The 26251-nt window shown below is 42.8% G+C and overlaps 1 protein-coding gene across 1 annotated transcript; it reads left to right on the top strand.

Moving 5' to 3' along the window:
* Positions 1-6724: 6724 nt before the first annotated feature.
* Positions 6725-26070, top strand: MMP25 (matrix metallopeptidase 25). The gene is made up of 10 exons (XM_063301374.1): positions 6725-6857; positions 12419-12551; positions 13750-13894; positions 14521-14816; positions 14926-15099; positions 17322-17424; positions 18973-19055; positions 20889-21041; positions 23278-23538; positions 24692-26070. Exons 1-10 carry the CDS (start codon positions 6765-6767, stop codon positions 24934-24936), a joined length of 1686 nt encoding a protein of 561 aa, XP_063157444.1. The 5' UTR covers positions 6725-6764; the 3' UTR covers positions 24937-26070.
* The last annotated feature ends 181 nt before the right edge of the window (positions 26071-26251 follow it).

Here is a 26251-nt window from a genome sequence, read left to right on the forward strand (position 1 = left end):
CCTCTTCCGGAAAATTAGAAACATCGGAGGTAAATTCCAAGCCAAAATGGGTATGATCAAAAACAAAGATGGTAAGGACCTAACAGAAGAAGAAGAGATCAAGAAAAGGTGGCAAGAATATACAGAAGACCTGTATAGGAAGGATAACAATATCGGGGATAGCTTTGACGGTGTGGTCAGTGAGCTAGAGCCAGACATCCTGAAGAGTGAGGTTGAATGGGCCTTAAGAAGCATTGCTAATAACAAGGCAACAGGAGACGATGGCATCCCAGCTGAACTGTTCAAAATCTTGCGAGATGATGCTGTCAAGGTAATGCATGCTATATGCCAGCAAATTTGGAAAACACAAGAATAGCCATCAGACTGGAAAAAATCAACTTATATCCCCATACCAAAAAAGGGAAACACTAAAGAATGTTCGAACTATCGAACAGTGGAACTCATGTCACATGCCAGTAAGGTAATGCTCAAGATCCTGCAAGGTACACTTCAGCAATTCATGGAGCGAGAATTACCAGATGTACAAGCTGGGTTTAGAAAAGGCAGAGGAACTAGGGACCAAATTACCAATATCCGCTGGATAATGGAAAAAGCCAGGGAGTTTCAGAAAAACATCTATTTCTGTTTTATTGACTATTCTAAAGCCTTTGACTGTGTGGACCATAACAAATTGTGGCAAGTTCTTAGCGGTATGGGGATACCAAGTCATCTTGTATGCCTCCTGAAGAATCTGTATGATGACCAAGTAGCAACAGTAAGAACAGACCATGGAACAACGGACTGGTTTAAGATTGGGAAAGGAGTACGGCAGGGCTGTATACTCTCACCCTACCTATTCAACTTGTACGCAGAACACATCATGCGACATGCTGGGCTTGAGGAATCCAAGGCTGGAGTTAAAATCGCTGGAAGAAACATTAACAATCTCAGATATGCAGATGATACCACTTTGATGGCTGAAAGTGAAGAGGAACTGAGGAGCCTTATGATGAAGGTGAAAGAAGAAAGTGCAAAAGCTGGCTTGCAGCTAAACCTCAAAAAAACCAAGATTATGGCAACCAGCTTGATTGATAACTGGCAAATAGAGGGAGAAAATGTAGAAGCAGTGAAAGACTTTGTATTTCTAGGTGCGAAGATTACTGCAGATGCTGACTGCAGTCAGGAAATCAGAAGATGCTTAATCCTTGGGAGAAGAGCAATGACAAATCTTGATAAAATAGTTAAGAGCAGAGACATCACACTGACAACAAAGGTCCGCATAGTTAAAGCAATGGTGTTCCCCGTAGTAACATATGGCTGCGAGAGCTGGACCATAAGGAAGGCTGAGAGAAGGCAGATAGATGCTTTGGAACTGTGGTGTTGGAGGAAAATTCTGAGAGTGCCTCGGACTGCAAGAAGATCGAACCAGTCCATCCTCCAGGAAATAAAGCCAGACTGCTCACTGGAGGGAATGATATTAAAGGCAAAACTGAAATACTTTGGCCACATAATGAGAAGACAGGACACCCTGGAGAAGATGCTGATGCTAGGGAGAGTGGAAGGCAAAAGGAAGGGGGGCCGACCAAGGGCAAGGTGGATGGATGATATTCTAGAGGTGACGGACTCGTCCCTGGGGGAGCTGGGGGTGTTGACGACCGACAGGAAGCTCTGGCGTGGGCTGGTCCATGAAGTCACGAAGAGTCGGAAGCGACTAAACGAATAAACAACAAACCACTTTGATGGCTGAAAGCGAAGAGGAATTGAGGAGCCTTATGATGAAGGTGAAAGAAGAAAGTGCAAAAGCTGGCTTGCAGCTATACCTAAAAAAAACCAAGATTATGGCAACCAGCTTGATTGATAACTGGCAAATAGAGGGAGAAAACGTAGAGGCAGTGACAGACTTCGTATTCTAGGTGCGAAGATTACTGCAGATGCTGACTGCAGTCAGGAAATCAGAAGACACTTAATCCTTGGGAGAAGAGCAATGACAAATCTTGATAAAATAGTTAAGAGCAGAGACATCACACTGACAACAAAGGTCCGCATAGTTAAAGCAATGGTGTTCCCCGTAGTAACATATGGCTGCGAGAGCCGGAGCATAAGGAAGGCTGAGAGAAGGAAGATAGATGCTTTGGAACTGTGGTGTTAGAGGAAAATTCTGAGAGTTCCTTGGACTGCAAGAAGATCAAACCAGTCCATCCTCCAGGAAATAAAGCCAGACTGCTCACTTGAGGGAATGATATTAAAGGCCAAACTGAAATACTTTGGCCACATAATGAGACAGGACACCCTGGAGAAGATGCTGATGCTAGGGAGAGTGGAGGGCAAAAGGAAGAGGGGCCGACCAAGGGCAAGGTGGATGGATGATATTCTAGAGGTGACGGACTCATCCCTGGGGGAGCTGGGGGTGTTGACGACCGACAGGAAGCTCTGGCGTGGGCTGGTCCATGAAGTCACGAAGAGTCGGAAGCGACTGAATGAATAAACAACAACAACACGCTTGTTCAAGCAGCCAATGGTAGCAAAATCCCCCCCCCATTTTGCCGTCATTTTTACTACACTCTCATGGGAGGCTTTGTCAAATGCTTTGCTGAAATCAAGGTACACTATATCTACCACAATCCTCCGGACAACATTATGTCAAAAAATAAGATCAAACTGGATTGGTGTGACATGAACTTGATAAACCCATGCTGACTCCTGCCAGCAATGCATTTTTTGGTAAATGCCCACAAATTAACTGCTTAATAATGTATTCCAAGTGTTGCCTGACATTGACATCACGTTGACTGTTCTATAATTGTTATATTTTTCTTGGGTTGTTTCTTTTCTTTTCTGCCCCTCTCTTGTCCTCTGGAAGTACATCTGTTGTCCAAGATTTTTCAAAGATCACAGAAAACAGCTGCAAGATGGTGTCTGCAGGACTCTTGGGTGCAATGCTCTGATCCTGGAGATCTTAAGTAGCCAGATAATCCCTGTTATCTCTTTACTTAGCTTGGGTTGCTACCCTTCATTGCATCAGCTGTTTGCTTAGATCATCTGAACCCACCTTCTCTTTGGGGGGGGGGAGAATAGGAGCAAAGTAGGAGTTGCTACCCTCTCTTTGTCATCTGTTACTATCCCACCACCTTATCCCTACTGACCCAGCCAACCCCTCCTCCCCTCTTTTGCTGCTTTTAGCCCAGTGTTTCTCAACCTTGGCAGCTTGAAGATGTGTAGAATTCTGGGAATTGAAGTCCACACATCTTCAAGTTGCCAAGGTTGAGAAACACTGTTTTAGCCGAAGTTCTTTTTCGTCTTACGTCTAATTTCCAATCTTTTACACAGGCACAAGAACTAAGCAGTTGAATACACCATGCACGCCACTGCCAGAAAAGAATAGGGCAGCAACTTATGCCAAAGCCAATTTACCCTGGATCTATGCAGAGGTTTATTAATGCCTATGCAATCCCACACTGACCACAGCATGAACCGTGTTTCAGGAAAAGCCGAAGCATAGCCTTAGCATTTGTGCTGCAATTGTTTTCTATCCCTGCATTCATCTTCTGTGATATCAAATACAGTAGTTAATCTGCAAGTGAAAATCTGAGAGATGCCCAGCAGTGCCCGTTTATGTAGGATTCTCTCTGTCTCTCTCTCTGCAAGGCAGCTGATTTTGGGGAGGGTCTCTTCTGTAAGACACCCTGTCCCACTAACATATAATTCTCTAGGGTGGGGGGAGTTATTTCTTTCGAGATCTTTTTTCCCCCAGGTAACTGACTAAACTGCATCTGCCTTTGGAGAAGGAAGTTGTTAATATACACGGCATGCACCCAACACGTAAAGCCATACGGTTTGCTTGGTTCTGGTTTTCTTTATCTCCCAGAGTGGGGTACAAAGGAAGGGTCTTAAGTCACAGGGAGACCAATTCCACATGAATGTTAGGAATAGCTTCCCACTAGTAAGAACAGTTCAAGAGGAGAATTCAGTACCCAAATGGACGGTGGGTTCCTTTTCGTAGGACGTGTTCAGGTAGCTTTCAGCTCTGGGATCCTACAACTGCAGTGTTCTGTTTGGGGAATCCAATCATTGCAGTTAATGGTTTCTTAAATAAGCTATGGTTAGGCTATGGCAGCCTTTCTCAACTTTTTGACCCCGGAGGAACCCTTAAAATATTTTTCAGGCCTCGGGGAGCCCCTGCACGTTCAGGCTCAAATATAGGCCAGAAGTTACAAAATTATTATATTTGTTTCATGGGTAGGCCTATATATATGCATTAACAGTGTTCTTAAACTAAAATTAAAGAATGAAACATACCTCTTTAATGTAAAGTTGCTCGAATTTGAAATAACTTTTTTTAATGAATTGTGATCTCCCAAGGAACCCCCAGGGACCTCTTGCGGAACCCCAGGGTGCCACGGAACCCTGGTTGGGAAAGCCTGGGCTATGGCTTAGCATGAAATCATTCTGTGACTGAAAGGCTTTAAAAAAAAAAAAGGGGGGGGATAGGAATGAATCTGCCTTTCTTGCAGGTTAACCCTCCAGCCTTCATCTCCTGACTCCTTCACCCCAGCCAGCTTCCGTCCTGTGAGATCTGGCCTTTGTCTCATCCTTCTCCTTGGGCTTCATCAGGAGGTAGCCAGGTGTGAAGCCGGAAATTAAACAGGGAGGTTTGAGGGAATGTGGGCAAACAGGAGCTGTGTTGATGCATCCCACCCATTCCTCCCCGTGCAAAAGGGAAGCAAAGTTAAATGGCCCGCAAAGTAAAGAAAAAAAAAGGGTATGGTTGGTTGGACATAACACCCTAAGCCAAAGCCCAAATATTAAGGCTCAGTGTTTTTAAACATTATTTTTATTGTAGTGAAATTTTACAAAGACAGACAAAAACAATATTACAGTGATAGTACAATCAGAGGAAAGTAAAATACATAATAGAACTGAATACAAAATGAACTGAAACTAAAAAAAAAAAGGTGGTGGGGGAAGAGATCCATATAATATTAATATAGAACTAGCCGAAGTTACTCTACTCTACTCTCAGGGGGGAGATGTACAGTGATCATAATTTGATAATTAATTAATTAAATCTAGGCCATTAGGAAACACATTGCTCCATCTTCTCACTTTTACAATATAAACACATTTCAATAATTGGTAGGGAACACTTTTCTTGAATCTACTCTTTAATATCTAGAGCACTGATTGCTTCCCAGCTTTGGAAATTCCTTTGAAGAACTCCAGCCCTGATAGCGGCAGAGGCAGAATTCTCCATAAAAAAGTGAAATTCCCTATTTTTATAGTATGATTCAGAATCACATTTCAACTAACTGTTCTTTCCTAAAAACTGTTCTAGCATAGGTAATGACTTGAAACCAAAAAGGGCCCATAAAGGAACATAACCAAATCATCTGAGTCAGAGAGACTCAACTTTCTTATACCAACAGGCAAATAATCTGATATCCATCCTGTTTAAAATATCATTTGAGGAGCCCAATAAACACAAAACAAGTTCTTCTGGTGAATTCACTCCAGCCCTAAGAATTTTATGTTTCTTAAAACTTTGGGCCCACTGATTTTCCAAAATTGGATATTCAAATTTGTTATTCCACATATCATATATATTACCAGTATTAACATTCATCTTTTTAGTTTCAAATAGAATGAGAGTGTTAATTTTATTTCATCTACAACGTATCTTAAACATCCAAATATTTCATGTACCTTTAAAATTGCTAAATCATCCAGGCCATATTTTGTTGCCATATTACATGTTTTAATTGCATTATACTGGCAAGCAGTTGATTTATATAAGCTACATTCAGAACAGAGCCTCTGAAAAATTACTAATCAGTTGCTTCAAGATCTTAATCACTTGCTTGACTTCCAATACAACATTCCCACCCACCCCCGCAAATTTTCAAATTAAGATTACTCTACAATGGCTGTTCAGCAGGAGTGACAGACTGGTGAAAGCAGCATTTACATGCCAAAAAGGGGTGGAGCTTGTTCTGCAATGCTTCTTTTGTCGTTCTCATCAAATTTTTCATGTGATTCTAGATCAGAATTTTACCACTTCTCAATTAATGCTCAGTTGCATCTAGCAGTTTTCAGAGCTGGGAAGATCAGCCTTTGGGGGTCATAAGGTGACCCAAGAACTTGCCAAGAGTCCAAAGAAGCACCATTGACACCCTACAGAAGAGAGGAATAATCAAAAGAAGTTCTCATTCCACAAAAATATAGGTGTTAAAAGACAAGCCAGTTGTAAAGTAGAAAACTTGGTAAATTAAAGGCCCGTCTTCCTAGGACAACCTGTTTGACCAAAGTGAATTGAAGGGCCTTATCCTGACTCAAAAACTTTCTCAATAGTGTGTAAATATCTAATAGGAATTAAATTGAATCAAATCAAATCCTGTTAGTTTAAAATAAATATCTTATAGGAGTCTCCCTCTCTCCGCCTTTCCAGCTCTCTGACCGGCAGAAATTCAGCAGGTAGTGAATACACGTAAGGTTCATCTGCTGAATTCTGTCCTATGAATGGGCAGTTAATATACCAACCAGCTTCTACTGGCCTTCCAAGAACTCTGGAGTCCTGTATCCCCATCAGCATTTCCACTATACTCCACTCTCCTCAACTAGAAAATCCAGGGGGTTCTACTTCCCATCTCCTTACCCTTAATTTGATCAGCAGTAGCCAAGAGAGAAGCGAGACAGGAAGGAGGGGAGGGGAGGGGAGACAAGAGGGTGGAGGGGGGAGAGAGACTACAGTATATAGGACGCCGGCTGTGCCTGGAGACATCACTGCTAAGATGCTTCTGCTGCTGATTTTTCTGGCATCGCTCTGGAACTTCCCTCGGATCAAGGCAGGGCCATCCAGTGCCCGTGAGATGGGCAAGGGGCTGGTGAGTCCAGGATTCCTCAATCCTCAAGAAAGCAGGAAAAGTGGGGAAGGGTCCACAGAGTCAGGATAAATGGGTGGGTGGGAACAGTCTCTCCCCATTCCCCCCCCCAAGAAAAGAAAAGACTGAATGTGAAGGAAGGGGAACAATTACATTCTCCAGGTGGGGGGTATTGGATTTTAGGGGGCTATTGCAGGGGAGGGGGCAAATCAGGACTTCGGGGGAAGAAATCGCTGCACGAAATTAAGAGAGGTGGGAAAAGATGAAGCTCAAAAGGTAAACAGAACTCACCTGGTGGTTATAATAAAGGGGGGATTGGATTCCTAGATCTGTAGTGTGTATGTGTGTCTTTTGTAGCATTTTGTTCCTCCTTCAGGAGAGAGAAAATTGACTCATCTCCTTGGGGTTTCAAGTTACAAACTGCCTGCAGCCAGAAAATCATTGATCCCTAATACCAGTTTCCTTCCTCTTTCTCTCCCCTGTAGTTCAGTGATAAATTATGGGTAATTGGTGGCCCTTAGTATAGTAACAATGTTATCAGACCGGCAGATCTTTTTGATCCTCTCTCTTGTTGTCCGGAAGATCACAAAGAGATCCACCAATGTTTGGATCCAGTTTTTCAATATTGCCAGGGTTTGGAAATATCTCGCGCCCGAGAGCGTTTACGGAGCGTTTCTCTTCCAGATCTGCAAGAATATGACTTACAGACAGCTCACTGCTCACACAAAACTTTAATAGGATTGGTTTGATTCTGGCGTAGCATCTTGCATGAATCAGCTGTGATTTATTCAAGAAGTTATGATTAAACAAACCATGGCTTTTTAAATGCTGTGTAAGCTCCCAGACCATTGCAAACCCATCCTGAGCCAGGTTGCCTTTCCAGTTGGGGATGAGTTTCTGGCTTTCAAACTCTGGCCGCTGGGAGGCAGACGGCTGTTTGGTTCTCAGACCTGATTCCTTTGGGAAGCTGTGGAATTATTTGCAGAGACACCTTGCACCATGAAAATGGCCATTTTTTTTTCCCCCTGATGGGTATTCTGATCCTTCACAGTTCTGAGCAGGGCAAAACCAGATGCTAATTTTGATCATGGGGAACGGTAGTTCTTGAAATTCTTGTTGCTTGCTGAGCAACTAATAAAAGTAAAAGGGTTTAGAAATTTTGGAAAGCGTGTGTTATGCTTAAATGCACTTGCCACTGCTTGGAAATACCAGGTGGGTACAAGACTCTAAACCGCCATGTGCTTTGTTTCATTTTGGCTCAGCATTTTTTCTAACACCTTGACTGTACTGCAGCTCAGAAATCGAACATTTTATTGTTATTTTAGTATCTTTAAATCTTTCGCCCTCTGCTGTTTTGGAGAACGGGGGTAAGCTGGTACCTACTTGGAAAATTGGAAGCTTTTCTACCCAGTGAACGATTCAGGCTGTCACAGCTGTAGAAGGGCGATGCCAGCTGACTGCACGGTTCTCTTTGAATTTCCACTTGGAAAACTTGGGATGGTTTAGCTTTGCCAAACTAACAACAACAGTCGGGTTTGCGTTGACTATAAAGATGCTGTGAAGAATCCACTTTGATGAGAACGTCAGTGAGTTTTTAAAACCCTAGACTTTTTACTCTCTGGCCTGGATCAACTTTATCGCAAACTGACACTCTACAGAAGAGTGTTTGAACACCTTGTGGAAATAGACCTGCCGATTGGTATCTGAGCTACTCCACAGGATTGATAGCTAGAACGGAATTCCTGTCTCTTCAGTCACTGCTAAAACTGAACTAGCTTCAGGCTGAGTTAATTGCCATTTCTCTTAATGTACAATTTGGCTCGCTTGCTTGAACAGGCAATTCTCTGTAGAAATACTATAAATGTTGTGGTGTACCTAATTTAGTTGGAATGGAGTAGTGTGGGTAGGCCAGGGATAAAGAGTCCTACTTGGGGCAACAAAGCAAATTTCTAGTCTGTCAAGTCTTCTATTTCCTCGCATAATGCCTGATGCATTTGCAGAATTCACTTTTAAGAAAACGACTGCCTGAAAGGTGCAGCTTGGAATAGTTCAGGGGCGGTCAAGCACTGAATATGAGTTGGGAGGAGATATTAGGGTGGGTAAACACTTGCTTGTAAACCTATTTTATATACTTTAAGAGAGTTCTTCTGTTCTGCCACAGTTTCCTCTCTGTGAAACGGAAAAAAGGCCAGCCCAGCTTTCAAGGCTACTTTGAGGATGAGAGCAATAAGTACTGCAAGTGTTCTCTGTATTTTTAAAAGTGCCTTCTATAAAAGATTAATAACACACTTTCGAGTTGGTTTTTTGCAGCCATGATGGAAACTCATAGAAACCCACTCCCTCAATCTCAGCCTCTCTGTCCCCTGCCTGATCTCCTATGCTTTGGCAGGGGACCCTCCTCTCCAAAAATTAGTATCTTTGGAGGGAATCCAGTGGATCCTGGCTTGGACTACCTCTACCGATTCTTGCAGCTGCATGTTTGTATTTCCTTCCGGTGGAAAGCAACTTTGACTAGCAGCTTGACCTTCCTTTTAAAAAACGACAGCTGACCCAACCAGCTGGAAACAGCAGGGGTTGTGTGCATGCATGTAGCCATCGTTAGATAAGATGCATAAGGGGAAAATGGACCCATTCTGGAAACTGATGCAAAGGGGCGGTTGTAGGGAGGTCACCGAGGTCTCGAGAAAGCAGGGGGCGGCTCTCAGATTCCGCAGAAGCCTCCATGGAGTCAAACAAAGGGGGCCTTCAGCATGCCAGGGGCTGTGGTGAATTGGGAATGTATTAAACTCACTCTGACAAGCCCTCCAGCCCAAAAGATGTTCAGAGTGTGCATGCGCACACACAGTTTCTAGAGTGCCGTCTGCTGGCATAGAGGGAGTTGCAGGCAGAGAATTCTTCCCATCCATCAGCTAGTAGTCCTTTTTAGGGGTATCTGAGACTATTGCCTATATCTAAAGCAGTGTTTTTCAAACTTGGCAGCTTTAAGATGTGTGGACTTCAACTCCCAGAATTCCCCAGCTGGCTGGTGAGTTCTGGGAATTGAAGTCCACGTATCTTAAAGCTGCCAAGTTTGAAAAACACTGCTTTAAAGCATGTGAGCTGTCATCAAGCTACAGGCCTTCCTGAGGAAGGGGAAGATTGCAAAATGAGGGACATTGGGAAGACAAGACAGCCTCCCCTTCCCCACCCAATTGGAAGGGAAAAAGCAAGCATAGGTGAGGCAAAATGATGCTTTGGCTGACTGGTTTGGGCTCCACTAACAGGGAGCAGAGCTGCTCAGAGTGCAGCTGTTCCATAATTGTTTTAGGGAGACAGGTTTTCTTCCTAGCATATACAGCAGCTTCACACGTTGTGGCCATTCAATCACCATGGGCCTTAAGTGAACCATGTGGTCGTTAAGTGAATTACGCAGTTCCCCATTGATTTTGCTTGCCAGAAGCTGGCTGGGAAGGTCAAAAATGGCAATCATGCAACCATGGGACGCTGCAACGGTCATAAATGTGAACAAGTTGCCAAGCGCCAAATTGCGATTATGTGACTGGGGGGAACACTGCGATGGTCGTAAGTGTGAGGACCAGTCGTCTTTTTTTCAGCACCGTTGTAAGTCCAAACCATCAGTAAACGAATGGTTGTTAAGTGAGGATTACCTGTATATCCCACGCCTTCATGTTTATGAAGAGGTTTCTGTGGATGGACATGCAAATAAAAATCAATGCTGCCTAAGACAATTGAAAAAGAGTATGTGCTGGATCAGGCCAGGGGAGATCCAGGTTGAAGCCCACAAGCTTTCTGAGCTTCAAACTCTCTGCCCCCAGTGGTGGCTGTGGTGATAAAAGCCTCCTTTGGGTCAAGGTCAAGTCCAGGCAACTTCAGGAGCTCCTGATGGTGTTCCTGGGAGACAGTCCCTAGATCGCTTGCTGTTGCTTCCTTCAACTTCCCGGTCTAGATTAGAGGCGGAAGACAAACTCCATACGTAAAAGCAAGAATGTTATGTGGGAAGGCTTGCTATCAAAGAAACAAGCCTCTTACAGCATCGCTGGCTGGGGAATCCTGGGAGCTGAAGTCCACACATCTTAAAATGGCTGAGGTTGACAGACACTGTCCTATAGAACGCTTGTGGGAGGGTTCCATGCTCCTGCTTCCTATTGGTTCCCTAATGCTGGAAAGAGGCTTCGGAGAATGGCTCGTTTTGGGTTTCTCCAGAAAGCTGAAGGCAGCAGGAGGAGCCTCCACCTTCGCGATGTAAAACCGGCTGACCATTTTGAGGCTTCCCCTTTGTGGTTCTGGATCCTAGTTCTCCTTTCCCTGTAAAGAAGGAACCGTTGCTCTAAGGAGGAGGAGCAAGAGGAACAAAAGGAGAAGCAGAGACGAATCCTCTCAAGGCACGCACGGGGGAGAAAAATTGCTGTCCTGGCACACCGCAAAACGGAATCCGAGCCAGAGGCGGAGAGCAGGGCAGTCCTTTGGGGAATCTTCTCAGTCCTCTTGAATTCCCTGAGAGCAGCTTGCCTCAACTGAGCATGCTCCAGATAGGTTGGGACTGCAACTCCCAGAATGCATAGCCAGTGTGTGAGAGCCAGGAACTCTGGGAATTGCAGTCCCAAAGCAGCAAGAGTGTGCCTAGCTGGAGAAGAGTGACCTAGTATTTGTTAGCCACCTAGCTAGCAAGTAATAGGATTAGTAAATATTATTATTAGTACAGTAGTGGTAATAGTAGTAGTAATATAGTAGTAATAATATAGTAACATACTATAGTATAGTAATTATTTTTTATACCACTCTTCCTTGAAGAAGCTCAATATAATGTAATTACCTATATCAGAATATCTAACACAGAACCTAGGTTCCCAATACAGCAACACCTTCACAGTTACGACAGTGATGAAAAAGTAACTTTACGATCAATCCTCACATTTACGACCTTTGCAGATCTGTAAAGCAAAGGAAAGCTGAAGTAAGATTGTAAGCACAGTCACGGTTTCACTTTGTGGCCACTTCACTTAAGAACCAACTTGCTGGTTCCAATTGTGGTCACTAAATGAGGACAACTATCTGTATTGTGCTATGATGTAATAGCTGTGTTCACATAACATGCTAAACCACGATCTGATTAATTAGGTCTTACAGCTGACTGGGTTCATACAACATACTAATCCATAAGCAAGGTTCACACCCCACGTAAAACCCACCAAAGCAAACTGTGTCAGGGCTTGCAGTGTTGTATGAACCTAGCCCATGTGGTTTGTTTCATTTTCACTCAGCCCGTTGGGTGAACTTGGGTGGCTGTGTTTTATTCAATAAGCCACTAGTAAGCAAATCATGGTTTGGTGTATAGTGTGAACCAATCACATCCCCTTGTTCTTTGCAGAGCTGCCCCATGGTGGGTTCAAGCAAGCAAATATTCCCCGTAGCTGTGCCTCCGTGTCAAGGGAGGGAAAACTATTTCTAAATTCCTGCCTGTTCTATGACTAGCGAAGGCAGAGGGGCTCTGCCCAAGAAAGGCCCAGTCCTGCTATCTCTGCCCATCCACTGAGTGATACACCATGCTAATTGTGTCCTCACAGGAATGGCTGATCCGCTATGGCTACCTTCCCCAGCCAGATCCCAGAGCAGCTCGTCTTCAAACCCAGGAAGAATTCTCCGTTGCTGTCAGAGCAATGCAAAGGTTTGCAGGTCTGCCTGTAACCGGGAGACTGGGTAGGTGTCTCTGTTCTCTGAAGGAGGCTGGGTGAATGCAGGGTTACCAGACACCCCACAATATGAGGACATGTCCTCCTTTTGTCCTCATGTCCTCCAACCGACAGGCATTGTCCGGGTTTTTGAGTGTCTTCCTTTTTTTTTTTTTAAGTTTGTGCTGTTTTCACAACAGTAGTCATTCAAATTTTCGTGTATTGTGACCTTGTAAATTGTCTGCTTCTTTCTTTTCCTCGTCTGTCAACAGATTCACAGCCTACACTTAAGTTATTTCATTTACTTTGTGATTCTAGCAATTGGCTTCAGTCCAGCCTTTCAAATCTGTGATTGCTGTAGTCTGTAGATCCCATGACATGTTCTACTTTTCTAGGGTGAAATTTGAAAAGCGTGTCATCGTTGATTCTGTATTACCCCTAGCATATGTTTTGAAAGTAAAGATTTGTTGGAAAAATATTGCAATTGAAAAACCAGTCTTTCTGAGGCTGGAAAAAGTAATTCCATATTCATGTAGGCCTAAGTACTTTTTTTTTCAGTTTTTCATTGTAATTTTTGTTGCAAATGCCAACAACTGTTAGTGTGTCCTCCTTTCCCCCCATTTGTCCTCCTTTCCAATTTTCCATGTCCTCCTTTGCCTGTTCAAATATCTGGTAACCCTCAGTGAATTATGATGGAGTCATATCATGCAACAGAAACCACCTTCTTCCTTCAGAAAATCTGCATGATTGTGCTGCCAGTGAACTGGGATAAAGTGGAGCCTTCAAGGCATTCCTTTCCTGATCCATGTTCCCCGGCTTCTCTTACACTTGTGCTTTTTTTTCTAATAGCTGTCCCTATTCATGGTTTGGGACGTTCTCCAATAACTCCAAGCTTGAGGTGGGTTGTGACACCATCCACTAAAACCAACATTTGTGGCATGAGCATAATCTACCATCACCTATTTGCACTGGTTTAGGATTAGGGATACTGTTATTAGAGTCCAAGCAGCTATTATTTAAATATTCTCACATATAGTCACTATAATAAACAGCCCAGAGACCCTCTTCTTGGGGGAGATGGGCAGTGGCAAAATTGAATGAATGAATGAATAAATAAATAAATAGAATGATTCCTGTTTCCAGGTCAGAGCAAAGAAAGGGGGCTTGGATTAAAAACACAACATGGAAACTAAGGCTTTGGTTCTGTGTCCCTCTCTCTTTTGCAGATCCAAAGACTTTGGAAATGATGAACAGGCCTCGTTGCTCGCTCCCTGATTTCATTGGCACCTCCGAGTTGATGCGTCGGCGGCGTAGGAAGAGACGTTATGCTCTCAGTGACAGTGCCTGGAAAAAGACAGACTTGACCTGGCAGTAAGTCTAATGATCCCATCTCCATTGAAGGAGTAGGCCTGGGAGTGCGGAGTTAAGCTATGTCTTCTTTGCTGTGGTTTTGTCCTCCTGTGAGTTATACTCCAATATCTCAGACTATAATTTCCAGCTATCACGGGAATTACAATTCAGCACATCCTCTAAATTGGGGAAATATACTTTCAGTGTATGGGTGTCTTGTTAATTTCTTCCCTGCTCACCCTTATTATCTACTTCTCATTGCATAACTTACTCACTGGGCAATGGAGGGAGTTAGTCTGTCACAACACCAGGTTGGATAAGAGCTACTATAACTTACTGCCACTGTTCCATCCCTTTCTTGTGCCTTTCTTGTTCCTGTACCTTTATTCACTTTTGCTACAACCCTGTCAGTAATTGCTTTTCTGTTCCTAATTGCCTCTTACCATGACTCTGAATACCACAAGCTGGGTACAAAATTGTAAGAGGATATTGCCTATACATCCTGTTTATGGGCTTCCAGTAAGTTTTTGTTGGCCATCTTGCAAAACAAGATACTGAACCACATAGGACTTTGGTATAATCTAATCCAGCAAGACTCATCTGGCCTTACCCTGTTCTTTCTTTATGTTCTTTGTTTTCCACTCTAGCGTCCGTTCTTTCCCTCGTTCCACACAAATGACCCCCGATCACGTCCGGAATCTTATCTTCTACGCTTTTCAAGCCTGGAGTAACTCTTCAGCCTTGACCTTCAAAGAAGTGTATTCTGAGCAAGCGGACATTTTAGTGGATTTTGCAGCCTCTTATCATCAAGACACATACCCTTTTGATGGGCCTGGAGGCACCCTGGCCCATGCCTTCTTCCCTGGTGAATATCCCATTTCTGGCGATACCCACTTTGATAATGAAGAGACATGGATTTATGACCCACAGAATGAATCACCAGGTATCTTCAGAATTACTACACTGCACACTTTGGGACTTCAGTATCTTTTAACAAATTGTACAAAGAAACTCAAATCTTGAGTAAAATGTTCTTTTTCTCCTGATTTCAGGTCATGGCACAGATCTCTTTGCTGTAGCCGTGCATGAGTTTGGCCATGCCTTGGGACTGGCTCACTCTTCTGTTAAGGAGTCCATCATGATGCCATATTACCAAGGCCCTGTTGGTTTGCCCCACCTGTACCAACTTTCCCTAGATGACATCATGGGAATTCAGCAAATCTACGGTAAGAGGCTTTGCTCTTACCAAGAAAGCAATTCTTTCATGCCATCCTCTTTCTTTCCACCTTGACTGATATTTCTTCTCCTTCCTGAGACATAGGCTTCTCCCCTTCTTTCTTCATCAGGTGTTAATCATACTTTTAAAAAGCATTGTATATAATATTTTGACTTCTAACAAAGATGTATAATCTGTAAAATAAACATAATTAGAACAAAGCTAGAAAAATAATGTAGAATTACAGATATCATCTGAGAGAATAAGGATACAATCAAAACATGGGACACTTTATTAAAAAGCTGAAGGGAAAAATTTATTAAAATTAAGGCTAAATGGTATCATCTTAAGTCTATAGTGCACAGCCATTGTTAGATACTTTGCTATATTAGGAATGATAGATTTACTCCTTGGAGTAAAAATACTACATAAAAACTAGACACTTTCCCTGAAAGTTTTTATACAAGCATGGAAATCATTCTCTACTGCAGCTAATGCACATAATCTGCTGGATAAGAAACTTCTGTGCTTGTAAATGGTGAGTTAACTCAGGTAACCTCAGGTAACTTGTACCTATCTCATTAAAGAAAAAGAAGATAGGTATTTTGTCTGCTAAATAGGAATTATTAATCAAAGTTATATTTTACTTTTAAGCAATGTTTATTGGATGCTGATAATCATGTTCAAACATATCAACTAATAGCTGAGGAGAAAAATACAGAAAATCAATTTACCTTGGCTGATTAAGGGGTCATTAATTAAGCAGGAGATCAGACTATTAGCATTGGATCAAAAAAATCCGATCCAAAAGTTCAGAACAAAAGTCTGTTCCTGAATTTTAATACAGGTGTCTGTTCTAATCCATAAAAGAATATTACCTGCATATATTGGAACTGAAAAAAACTACATCTTAGAAACTTGGCTTCAACTGATTCTAAACAAATACTTCCCCTGTTCCCCAAATAGCTGCAGCATACACATAAATTTAGGCTAAACTTTAGCCATTAAAAAGATGTTCTTTAAAAATTTACCTACAGTTTATTTATTATATTGATTTATATAGCCGCCCATCTCACAATTGTGACTCTGGGTGGTGAACAGAGGATTAAAACTAGCAGAACAAAAATAATGAGAAGTAACAATAAACAGCAATGACACAATATTTATTTATTTATGTATTTAATTTGTCCCCGCCCATCTCCTCCCATCAAGGGACTCTGGGCAGTTTACAATAAAATGACTGATGAAAACAACCACCATACAATATAAATACAATGTATAAATAGAAAATTACGCTTAATAAATAAAAATAAAAATAAGGGTAAAAAAGTAAAAAAGTCCAGGTGTCAGAGAATCTGATGCAGCCCATATGTGGGAGGAGTGGTCTAAGATACCAGCCATCCCCATGTAGTTCTATTCCCCTCTCCACCCCAAGCAAGGCGGCAGAGCCAGGTCTTCAGGTTCCTTCGGAAGGCCAGGAGTGATGGGGCCAATCTCACCTCCGGGGGCAGCATGTTCCACAGGGCGGGCACTACTGCAGAGAAGGCCCGCTTCCTGGACCCTGCCAGATGGAGTTCTCTTACAGACGGGATCCGCAGCACGCCCTCTCTGCATGATCGGGTGGGACGGGCTGATGTAATGGGGAAGAGGTGGTCCCTCAGATAACAATAGCACAATGGCAGCCGAGGGCAATTGAAACTTGAACCACATTATCACAATCACGTCAAGAAAAAAACCCACAATTATGAGCTCACCCAAGCTAATATGACAATTCCCCTAGGCAGTGATTCTCAGGCCGTGGCCTTTGGACCACCAATGGAGGTTCATCAGCTAGTCTGCAGCCTTCTCTGTTCAGTGGGGCTGACACATTTCATCACTGTGGTGATCATGGGGTACCGATGTATTTTTTCTGTTTTCTTCGTTGGCTTAATTTTTAGCATGTTATTTTTACTTGTAGCAATAGCCATTTCTCTCATGCTTTTCTAACCATACCTAATCACGTTGCCTACAAGCCTCACGATCTGCAACCAGCAATGACTATGACGACTGGGGATCATGGATGTTGTACCCAACAAGCTGCTAGGAGTGGATCTGGGGGAGTTGCTCTTATTTATTTTTTTCACCTTTTGATCCGCACTTTCATTCTCCGTCTCTCATGTCAGGAAATATCTCATACTGGCTATTTGTCCATTTGATCTGTGGCATCCTCATTATTTCTCTCCTGCGTTGCAGGCAGGCGGCATCACGGTTCATATCCAGATCAAGACATTCCAGCACTGCCAGTCCCCACAGCACCACCAATCCCGGACCTACCACCAGACAGGCCCAGAGAAAAGTGAGTCTCTTTCCCGCTTGATTGATGATCCTGCCATCCTCCCTTCCCTCACTGGCTCTTGTAAGCTTGATGCAACAAGAGCCCTTTCCATATAATGCCAGGCACGGAGCCAAATCAGAGCATGACTCAATATTGATCCAGGCTGCAGTAAGTAAGTTAAGTTAAGTTAAGAGTAAGTAAGTAAGTGCAGTAAGTTAGTGATGGGTTGGTTGCAACCTCAGTCCAGATTCAAAGGGCCACGCTAATACCAACTGAAATACTTAACAACCATTCACTTAGTGACAGTTTGGACTTATGATGGTACTGAAAAAACCAACTTACAACCGGACCTCACACTTATAACCATCACAGTATCCCCGTGGTCACATGATTGTGATTTGGGCGCTTGGCAACTAGTTTGCATTTATGACTGCCACAGTGTCCCATGATCATATGATCGCCATTTTTGACCTTCCTGATTGGCTTCTGGCAAGTAAAATCAATGGGGAACTGTGTGATTAACTTAACAACCATGTGGTTTGCTTAACATCTGCTGTGATTCGCTTAACGACCACCACAAAGAGGTCGTAAAATCAGGTCGGATTCGCTTAATGACTGCTTCACTTAGCAACCAAAATTCTGGTCCCAATTGTGGTCATTAAGTGAGGACTACCTGTATCAGCCTGAAAGAACCAACTGAGAATGGCCAGGTACCCAGGAAAAGAAAAAAAACCTTAATCAACAGCAGTGTTTCCTTCTGGTGGGTAGAAAATGAAGGCTCTACCTTTTATATCTTGAATCACAGCCAACAAGAGATGAGCAACCCCCTAGATTACATGAACAGTTAAGACTCTGACATTTGGCAGCTGGCGATGTAGGAAACTTGAAGGCAGCTGCCAAAAGATAAGACTCTTGTGCCGGTCATTTTTAGAAATTTAAGTTTTCATTCACCCACACTTGGACATACTATCTGCTACTTTCATAAACCCTAAGAGTCACCTTCTATCATAGATCAGCAGCCTGGAGATCATAGGTGGCCCTTGGATGCTTGTGTGAGTGCTTGTGTGTGTGTGTGGGTGCAGGTGGGAACCAACCCCTGATTTCTTCCTACTGCTGCAACTGGGATTTGGAAGGGTAACTATAATGCTCTCATGCAAAGTCCAGGGAGAGGAAGACTTTTATGCATATCTATTATGGGAAGCAGAGGAGGAGAAGGAAGTGATGCACAGGGCAATTCTAGACAAGGCTTTTATTGTGAACCACCGTGCCTCATTCATGGAATTTAGCATGGAAGGCAGCACTGTTGAGTTCCATTTGTAACTGCCCTACATCTTCCCACTATTTCCCCTGTTTTTTTTTCCTCCCACCATAAAGAAGTCCATTAACAAGGGGAACAGAATAGCTTTGTAATGTTGTTTATTGAGATCCGTTTGGAAACGCACAGAGTTAACGAGGAAAGACAAGTTTAGCAAGTAGGTTTTTAAATCATTAGCCATATTTTGTGCTGGAGGTCTCAACCTAACCCAAATGAATTAATCAGTCCTCCTATTAATTCTCTCTTCTTCTCAGGCCGCGCTTGCCAACACCTGATCGTTGTAAGGCAGGGTTTGATGCTATTGCTAATATTCGTGGCGAAGTTTTCTTCTTTAAAGGTAAGTCAAGCACAGATACGTCCTTCTGTGCCTAATGTGAACCGGCTGACAGATTAAACCAGACTTGCATGCCTTTGCCTCTGAAAAAAGAGGGGGCAGACTTAATCCCTGTCTCCAGTGGGGGCTTTGCTCCGGCTGATGCCTGTTCCGGTCAAACGCATGCGTTGGGAACGCTGATGCTTTTGTACAACGGCCTGGCGAATGAATCTTTGACGGCCAAACAGGGACATGAAGACGTGCATCTGGATCTCCTAATGCATATTCCTTGCTTTGGAATCACCATGGGAATGACCAGTGGGTCAACCAGAATTGAAGGGGCTCTTTTCTCCCAGAGATCATGGTGACACAAAGAGTGCTGCTTCTCCAATTTTTTGTAACCCTTACCTTGTGCAGTGGGTGGGGCTGAGAAATAGTGACTGTCAGCCCTTCGAGACTGGGGAAGTCTCGACTAGCCTAGGGAGCCCATGCCATGTAGGCCAGTACTACTTTTATTGTGAAGCTACAGTAACAGAATTTTGCAGGTCTGAAAGCGTTCCCCACTCCCACCCTTTACCTTTGTACAAACTTGGGAGGGGCTTGTCTGAGATGTTTACACACGCTACTTCCTTAGCCCAGGCTCAACCCCCTTTTATCTGGATGTTGCCTTAGCAGCAGCTCTTCCTCCTGTCTCTCTCAAGGCCGTTCCCTCTGCCCTCTACACCAGGGTTTCTCGACCAGGGTTCTGTGGAACGCTACGGTTCCGCGAGAGGTCATGAGGGGTTCCCTGAGAGATCACCATTTATTTAAGAAATTATTTCAAATTCAGGCAAATTCACATTAAAGAGGTAACTTTCATTCTTTATTTTTAGTTGAAGAACACACTTAATGCATCTATACAGGCCTACCCATGAAATGAATAGAATAATTTTGTAACTTCTGGCCTGTCCTTGAGCCTGAATGTGCAGGGGTTCCCCGAGGCCTGGAAAATATTTCAAGGGTTCCTCCAGGGTCAAAAGGTTGAGAAAGGCTGCTCTACACTAACCACCGAGCAAGGTTCATACTTTGGATGGAGCCCTAACACAGTGTTTGATTTGGGATGAATGTGCTAACCAGCTAGTGAGGTACATAAATCGTGTTTGATGGCCTATCCAAATATGTGACACAGTTGACGTTGTAACCACTGACATCTCTGTAGTTTGTTTGTTCAGTTCATTCAAACCAGTGACTTTGGGCGGATAACAATCATAAAAACAGTTTGACAATTGAAATAGGACAATAAATAAATAAATACAAATTAAATACAAATAACAGCCAAGGGATATTAAAACCTGTTGGTGTCAGCACAACCAGGAAATGGGGCCCTTCACACAGCCGGGACCCCAGGCCTGGGCACGTAGCCAGGTCTTCAAGGCCTTCTGAAAAGCCAGTTGGGTCAGGGCCTTCCATCCTTCCATAAGAACTCTGATTCAGTGCAAGGGGAAATTTACAGCTGACACTGTAGATTGTATCAGGCCCAGCTGCTGAAATGAATGAAAACTTGGCATGAGCAGCAGCTTCAGGGCATCCAATTTCTTACTGAAGTACAACAAAAAACCATGGTGACTGGATTGGCGGGCTTTTGGCGTTGCAATGCTGTGATTGCTGCAGCAGGATACCGCAGCCGACTATTATCATTTACTTGTGCCACGTTCTCTCTGTTGGCATCCTGGTAACATGGCAACTCTAATGAACCATTGCTGATTTCTGGCAATACGCTCTTAATTTTTATTATTTTGGGATATTAGGAGATTTGAATTGGCAGTTGCCCTCCATCCACTTTGGTCTCAGTGAACGTGGCCACATAATCTTTTGCAGCAAGACATTTTTGGAGAATGCAACCAACCCAGAATCTGGTTTCTCTGGAGCCAGCGCAGACCCTCCGCTTCTGGAATGGACTCCCCCCAGATTTTAAGGCAATTGATGCTGCATATGAACGGGCCAACGACAGCCAGATAGTGTTCTTCATTGGTGAGTGCGGCGAGGTGGCAATGGGAGGTGGGACGTCTGATTTATTTGGAAGGAGAGTCTATACCAGTGTTTCTCAAGCTTGGCCACTTGAAGATGTGTGGACTTCAACTCCCAGAATTCCCCAGCCAGCCATGCTGGCTGGGGAATTCTGGGAGTTGAAGTCCACACATCTTCAAGTGGCCAAGCTTGAGAAACACTGGTCTCTACTAATGCAGAATGAGGCCAAGACAGGAAAGATCAGCTTAAGATTGGGGTTTTAGAGGAAAACCTTAAAGGTCGAGGTCTTTCAATTAATCTGCAACAGTAAGAGTCCAGGAATGTATAAATCATTCATCTACAGCAATGGGGAGATGACGCCTCCAGGAGAGTGTGGCACATACGTGTCAGTCATATGTACTTGGGAGCAGTTAGGTGTGTACTGCACATACATGCACCATCTGGATCTGAAATTTGAAGCAGCAGCAGCTTTGATACAAACCGAGCAGCACATTACAGACATTAAAATGAAGGCTGAGGGTATCATGAGATGTTACAAAAATCCAGTTTGGGTCAAACCATAAGCCGTAATTCCTATCAACATAGCTGTCTGGCTATAACAGCTGCAGCAGGGCTTTTGTGCAAACTCAGAAGGAGAGGGAGCAAGAAGCTGAGCGAGTGAAGCCATAATACGCTAATTCACCATGCCTATGAATTAGGCAATATAGGTATTTTGCAATAACTTTATTAAATTTTAGAACAAAGAGATACAATCTAACAGAAACTGCTGTAATACAGAAAGAGAAAGAAATGCAGAAAAAAAGAAAAAGAACAGAACGGACATAGAAATAGGGATTGGAGTTATTCCTATATTTCTGTTCCTATTCCTATTTCTGGCTACAGCAGATACAGGTAAAATATATATTAAACTGTTACTTGCAACGTAACATCCATTTTTTCTATTGTCAACTAATACTATTAGTCATGAAATCCATATATCGTAATTTCATTCTTTTCTGTTTCATGCAAAAAGTCCAAAAGGGGCTTCTAATTCCTCATTAAATGTCTTTTCTCTAATCAAAGCTGTCAGGTTTGCCATCTCAGCCAACTCCATCAACTTTACCATCCATTCTTCCATTGTAGGTAATATCGAGTCTTTCCACCTTTGAGCATATAAAAGTCTCGCTGCAGTGGTCATATATAAAAATAATTTCCATATGATTTTTCCAATTGTTTATCCATCAGCCCCAAAAGAAAAGTTTGTGGTGTCAATTGTATAAATCTTTAAAATCTTCTGGATTAATATATGTATTTGAATCCAATTTTTTAAAGCTTTCTTACATGTCCACCGAAGACCATAAAAAGTCCCTTCTTTTTGTTCACATTTCCCACAAATATTTGAAGTCCCATTATACATTTTTGACAATCTTTTTGGTGATAGGTACTATCAATAGATCATTTTATAAAAATCCTCTTTAGGGTTATAACATAATGTAAATCTCAGCCCTTTCATCCACATGTTCTCCCATTGTTCCATTTGTATATTGTACCAACATTTTTAGCTCACTTCATCATACAACCTTTAACTTGTTCATCCTCAGTTTCAAGTCTCAACCAAAGCTTATACATCTTACCAATAAGATGTTTGTCACTAGTACATAACTCAATTTCAGATTCGGTTTTATCACATTCAAACTCCCCCCCCCCAATCTTTCTGTTAATTGTACATGTGAAAACCATTGGCACATATATCCTTCTGATGTCAACTCTTCTCTTGATTTTATTTTTAATTCTGGCTGTGAGTAATCTAATCTATCATCGTAAGTTAACCATTTCTGCTTAGTTGCTATTTCTGCTCTGTAATATGCTTCCTGTGGTGACAACCATAGAGGTATTTTTGGACACAGTTTAAGTCGGTATCTATTCCAGATTCTCAGGATGGCACGTCTAATAAAATGAGTTTTAAAATCTTCATTCGCCTTAACTTTATCATACCATAAATAGCCGTGCCACCCAAATCTCAATTCATGTCCTTCGAAGTCTAATAACCTATTTCTCAGCATCACCCACTTTTCATCCAAACCAAACAGCAAGCTGCAAAATACAATTTCAGATTGAGTAAAACTATTTTGGAGTGTCTGTCTGAATGGGAAAGGTGGGTAAGGTGGGTAAAATGTATGTATTCTCTCTATAAGTCATTTACAGAATCTAATTTGCATCTCTTCTATATAATTTCTTTCTTGCTTCCTTCTCCTTGCAGGGCCCTACTACTGGGTTTTTACTGATACCCGAGTCAATCAAGGTTATCCCCGCCCCACAACAGATCTGGGACTCCCTCCTGGCACTGTAATTGGTGCTGTGTTTGTTTGGCCTCACAATGGCAAGACGTACCTCTTAGAAAAGGACCGGTACTGGCGCTATGATGATAAGTTAGGTCATGTGGAACCAGGATATCCGAAACCTGTCACCCTCTGGAAAGGAGTCCCTTCTGAGCTGGATGATGTTACTCACTGGAATGACGGTATGTTTTACCTAAAGCAGTGTTTCTCACCCTCAGCAACTTTAAGATGTGTGGACTTCAACTCCCAGAATTCCCCAGCCAGCCTGGCTCGCTGGGGAATTCTGGGAGTTGAAGTCCACACATCTTAAAGTTGCTGAGGGTGAGAAACTCTGTCCTAAAGCATACTATAATGTAGGGAGTCTTGAACAAGCCTGTTCCAGACTTCTGTTTTTTCCCACTAATTATTAATAACATGCAGTTGGCAGAAATCTGCAGTACAACTCCCACATATCAATGAACTACACTACAGAATGCAGAATTTGGTACAAAGTATTGACTCTTTGACTTAACAGTTCTCTCAGCATTATCAAGAATAACTGTAAGAGGCTCATCTTTGAAAATAAATTCACAGAAAAATAGGCCACATTTTAAATAAGGATCTAGTTAACCAACATCAACAGAATAGGAGAGGGATGGTAAACTAGACCATCACGAAGGGGGCCGACCCCCAAGCTGAGGACCTTTTAGCAAGTCAAGCGAAGAAAATTCTACAACTAAGAAATCATAATGTTTTCTTGAGGAAATTATTTTAATGATAAAACAAGTTTATTGTTAAACATCAAAGGATGCTCAGAATGGATCTGCAGCTCCCGTTCTAAGACAGGGTCCTACAGCTATTCATTGTTTCCATCGCTTGCCTTAAAAATACCAGTTATGTGAGGAATTGTTCTATATTCAGATATCCATTCTGTTCACCTGTTTTGGTTAAGACATTCGTGTAACAGATGAACCAACATAAAATATAAAGTACTTTTGAAGTATACCATCAAAACTGCCCTAGGGTTATTTATCTTTCCAGGGCCTTAAATTCACTCAATTTGCCTTTAAATCATTCTCTGAGCCAAAAAAGTGTCTTCCTCTCTTTCTACTAAAATATGCATCTAGTTAAGAAAGGCAAAAAATGGTCTCAAAAATAACCGAGCTAGTTTAACATGACCCAGCCAGCGTTCACCGTCAAATCCCTCTGGGTTTCCGCAGCAAAGTAATTGAACCTCTTAGTAATCACAGGCCACTAACTTGCCCACTTCAGACGTGCTCCTCCAGTTCATTTGTGCAGGTGACAAAGGGAATGTCACAGTTATTCTCAGCTTTTATTTATTTATTCCCTTTGCAGGCCACACGTACTTCTTCAAGGAGACTCACTACTGGCGCTTTCAAGGCGGCAATGTGGAGGCTGATTCAGCCTACCCACGCTCCACCCCTCATGATCTGATGTTTTGCCCGGGTTCTACCACCTTCTCCCCCACTCCAAGACCGGGGCATGGAGGGGAGAAGGGGCTGTGCATCAGTGGACATCCTGGCCTAAACGAAAGCTCCTTCTTAGCTGGGATCTTGATTCTGCTCTGGGTGATATGCTGACTCCTCAGCTAGATACAGAACTATGCACTTTATCATTATAAAGAGAAGAGGGGACAGAGCAGCAGGGAAATATGGTATTCCCTAGAAAAAGGTTTGGGATACTTTTCCTTTTATTTTTTGGTACTCTCAAAGCTGATTCCTACTCAGCTGCTTTGTTTCCATGCTCAGTTTCCTAAAACGAAGTGCTTAGCCCAGTGATTCTCAAACTTAGCAACTTTAAGATGGGTGGACTTCAACTCCCAGAAATCCCCAGCCAGAAAAGCTGGTTGGGGAATTCTGGGAGTTGAAGTCCATATATCTTAAAGTTGCTAAGGCTGAGAAACACTGGCTTAACCTTAAAACTAACTTGGAAATCCTGGATCCCGGTCCCAAATCTGTGATAATTTCATATCTCAGGGGCAAAGGAAATGCATTCTGCGTGTGCTCAGAAGTGCTGACCTTTCTATCACATATCAAAAAGCTCAGATTTACCATTAGTTACATGATACCTCTTGTCCTTTCCCTGAGTGGGAAGCAGACGAGACCAACTTGGCTTCAGGGTGTCACCAGGGGTAGAAACAAACGCTTATTGGAAAAGGAAGTCCAGCCTATGAACAGATTATCACGTTTTCTCCAATAAAGAGGAAGGATGAGAGAGATTCAGGGGTGAGGAGTATCTCATGAAAGTTAACTCATCCCTACAGATGCTGTCATGTTATATTGTGTAATGGAAATTGCAGTCTGTATGTTTGACTTTATGGGATAACCACCACTTGGGACTGCTGAGAATTCAAGACGCTTTGATTCCAGATCAGAGCTGATTCCCAGAGAAGACCCCAAGAGTAATGGAGCAAGTTAACTTAATATGATTTAAAATCCGCTTGGAGATGAGGGGAGGGAAGAGCAGATTAGCTAGGAAGAAATCAAACACACATCACATTTTAATAATAAAACCCAGGTGGAAACCATCCAGACTTGTTTTTGCTGTACTGATTCATCTCCTAAAATAAACCAAAGATTATGGAAGGTGGCAAAGTAAGTTTCTGAGTCATGGGGCACAATTTGATTCCTTGCTTTCAGCCCCGTAGGAATAGTTTGTGTGCACCTAAACACACATGGTTAGACCAGTGTTCCTCAACCTCAGCAACTTCAAGATGTGTGGACTTCAACTCCCAGAATTCCCCAGCCAGCATGGCTGGCTGGGGAATTCTGGGAGTTGAAGTCCAAACATTTTAAAGTAGCCATGGTTGAGAAACATTGGATTAGACCTCCAGGACCCCACACCAGGATTATATTCCATGTATTGTGATTTGACATCTCTGTAATGGACAGCATA

Source organism: Candoia aspera, chromosome 4, assembly GCF_035149785.1.
Source record: "Candoia aspera isolate rCanAsp1 chromosome 4, rCanAsp1.hap2, whole genome shotgun sequence".
Lineage (NCBI taxonomy): Eukaryota > Metazoa > Chordata > Lepidosauria > Squamata > Boidae > Candoia > Candoia aspera.

Excerpts from the sequence above, each read along its gene's own strand:
- MMP25 (XM_063301374.1), top strand. The coding sequence starts at position 6,765 with ATGCTTCTGCTGCTGATTTTTCTGGCATCGCTCTGGAACTTCCCTCGG. Across the intron at positions 19,056-20,888 it reads CGAAGTTTTCTTCTTTAAAG|CAAGACATTTTTGGAGAATG; the intron begins GTAAGTCAAGCA and ends AATCTTTTGCAG. Across the intron at positions 21,042-23,277 it reads CCAGATAGTGTTCTTCATTG|GGCCCTACTACTGGGTTTTT; the intron begins GTGAGTGCGGCG and ends TTCTCCTTGCAG.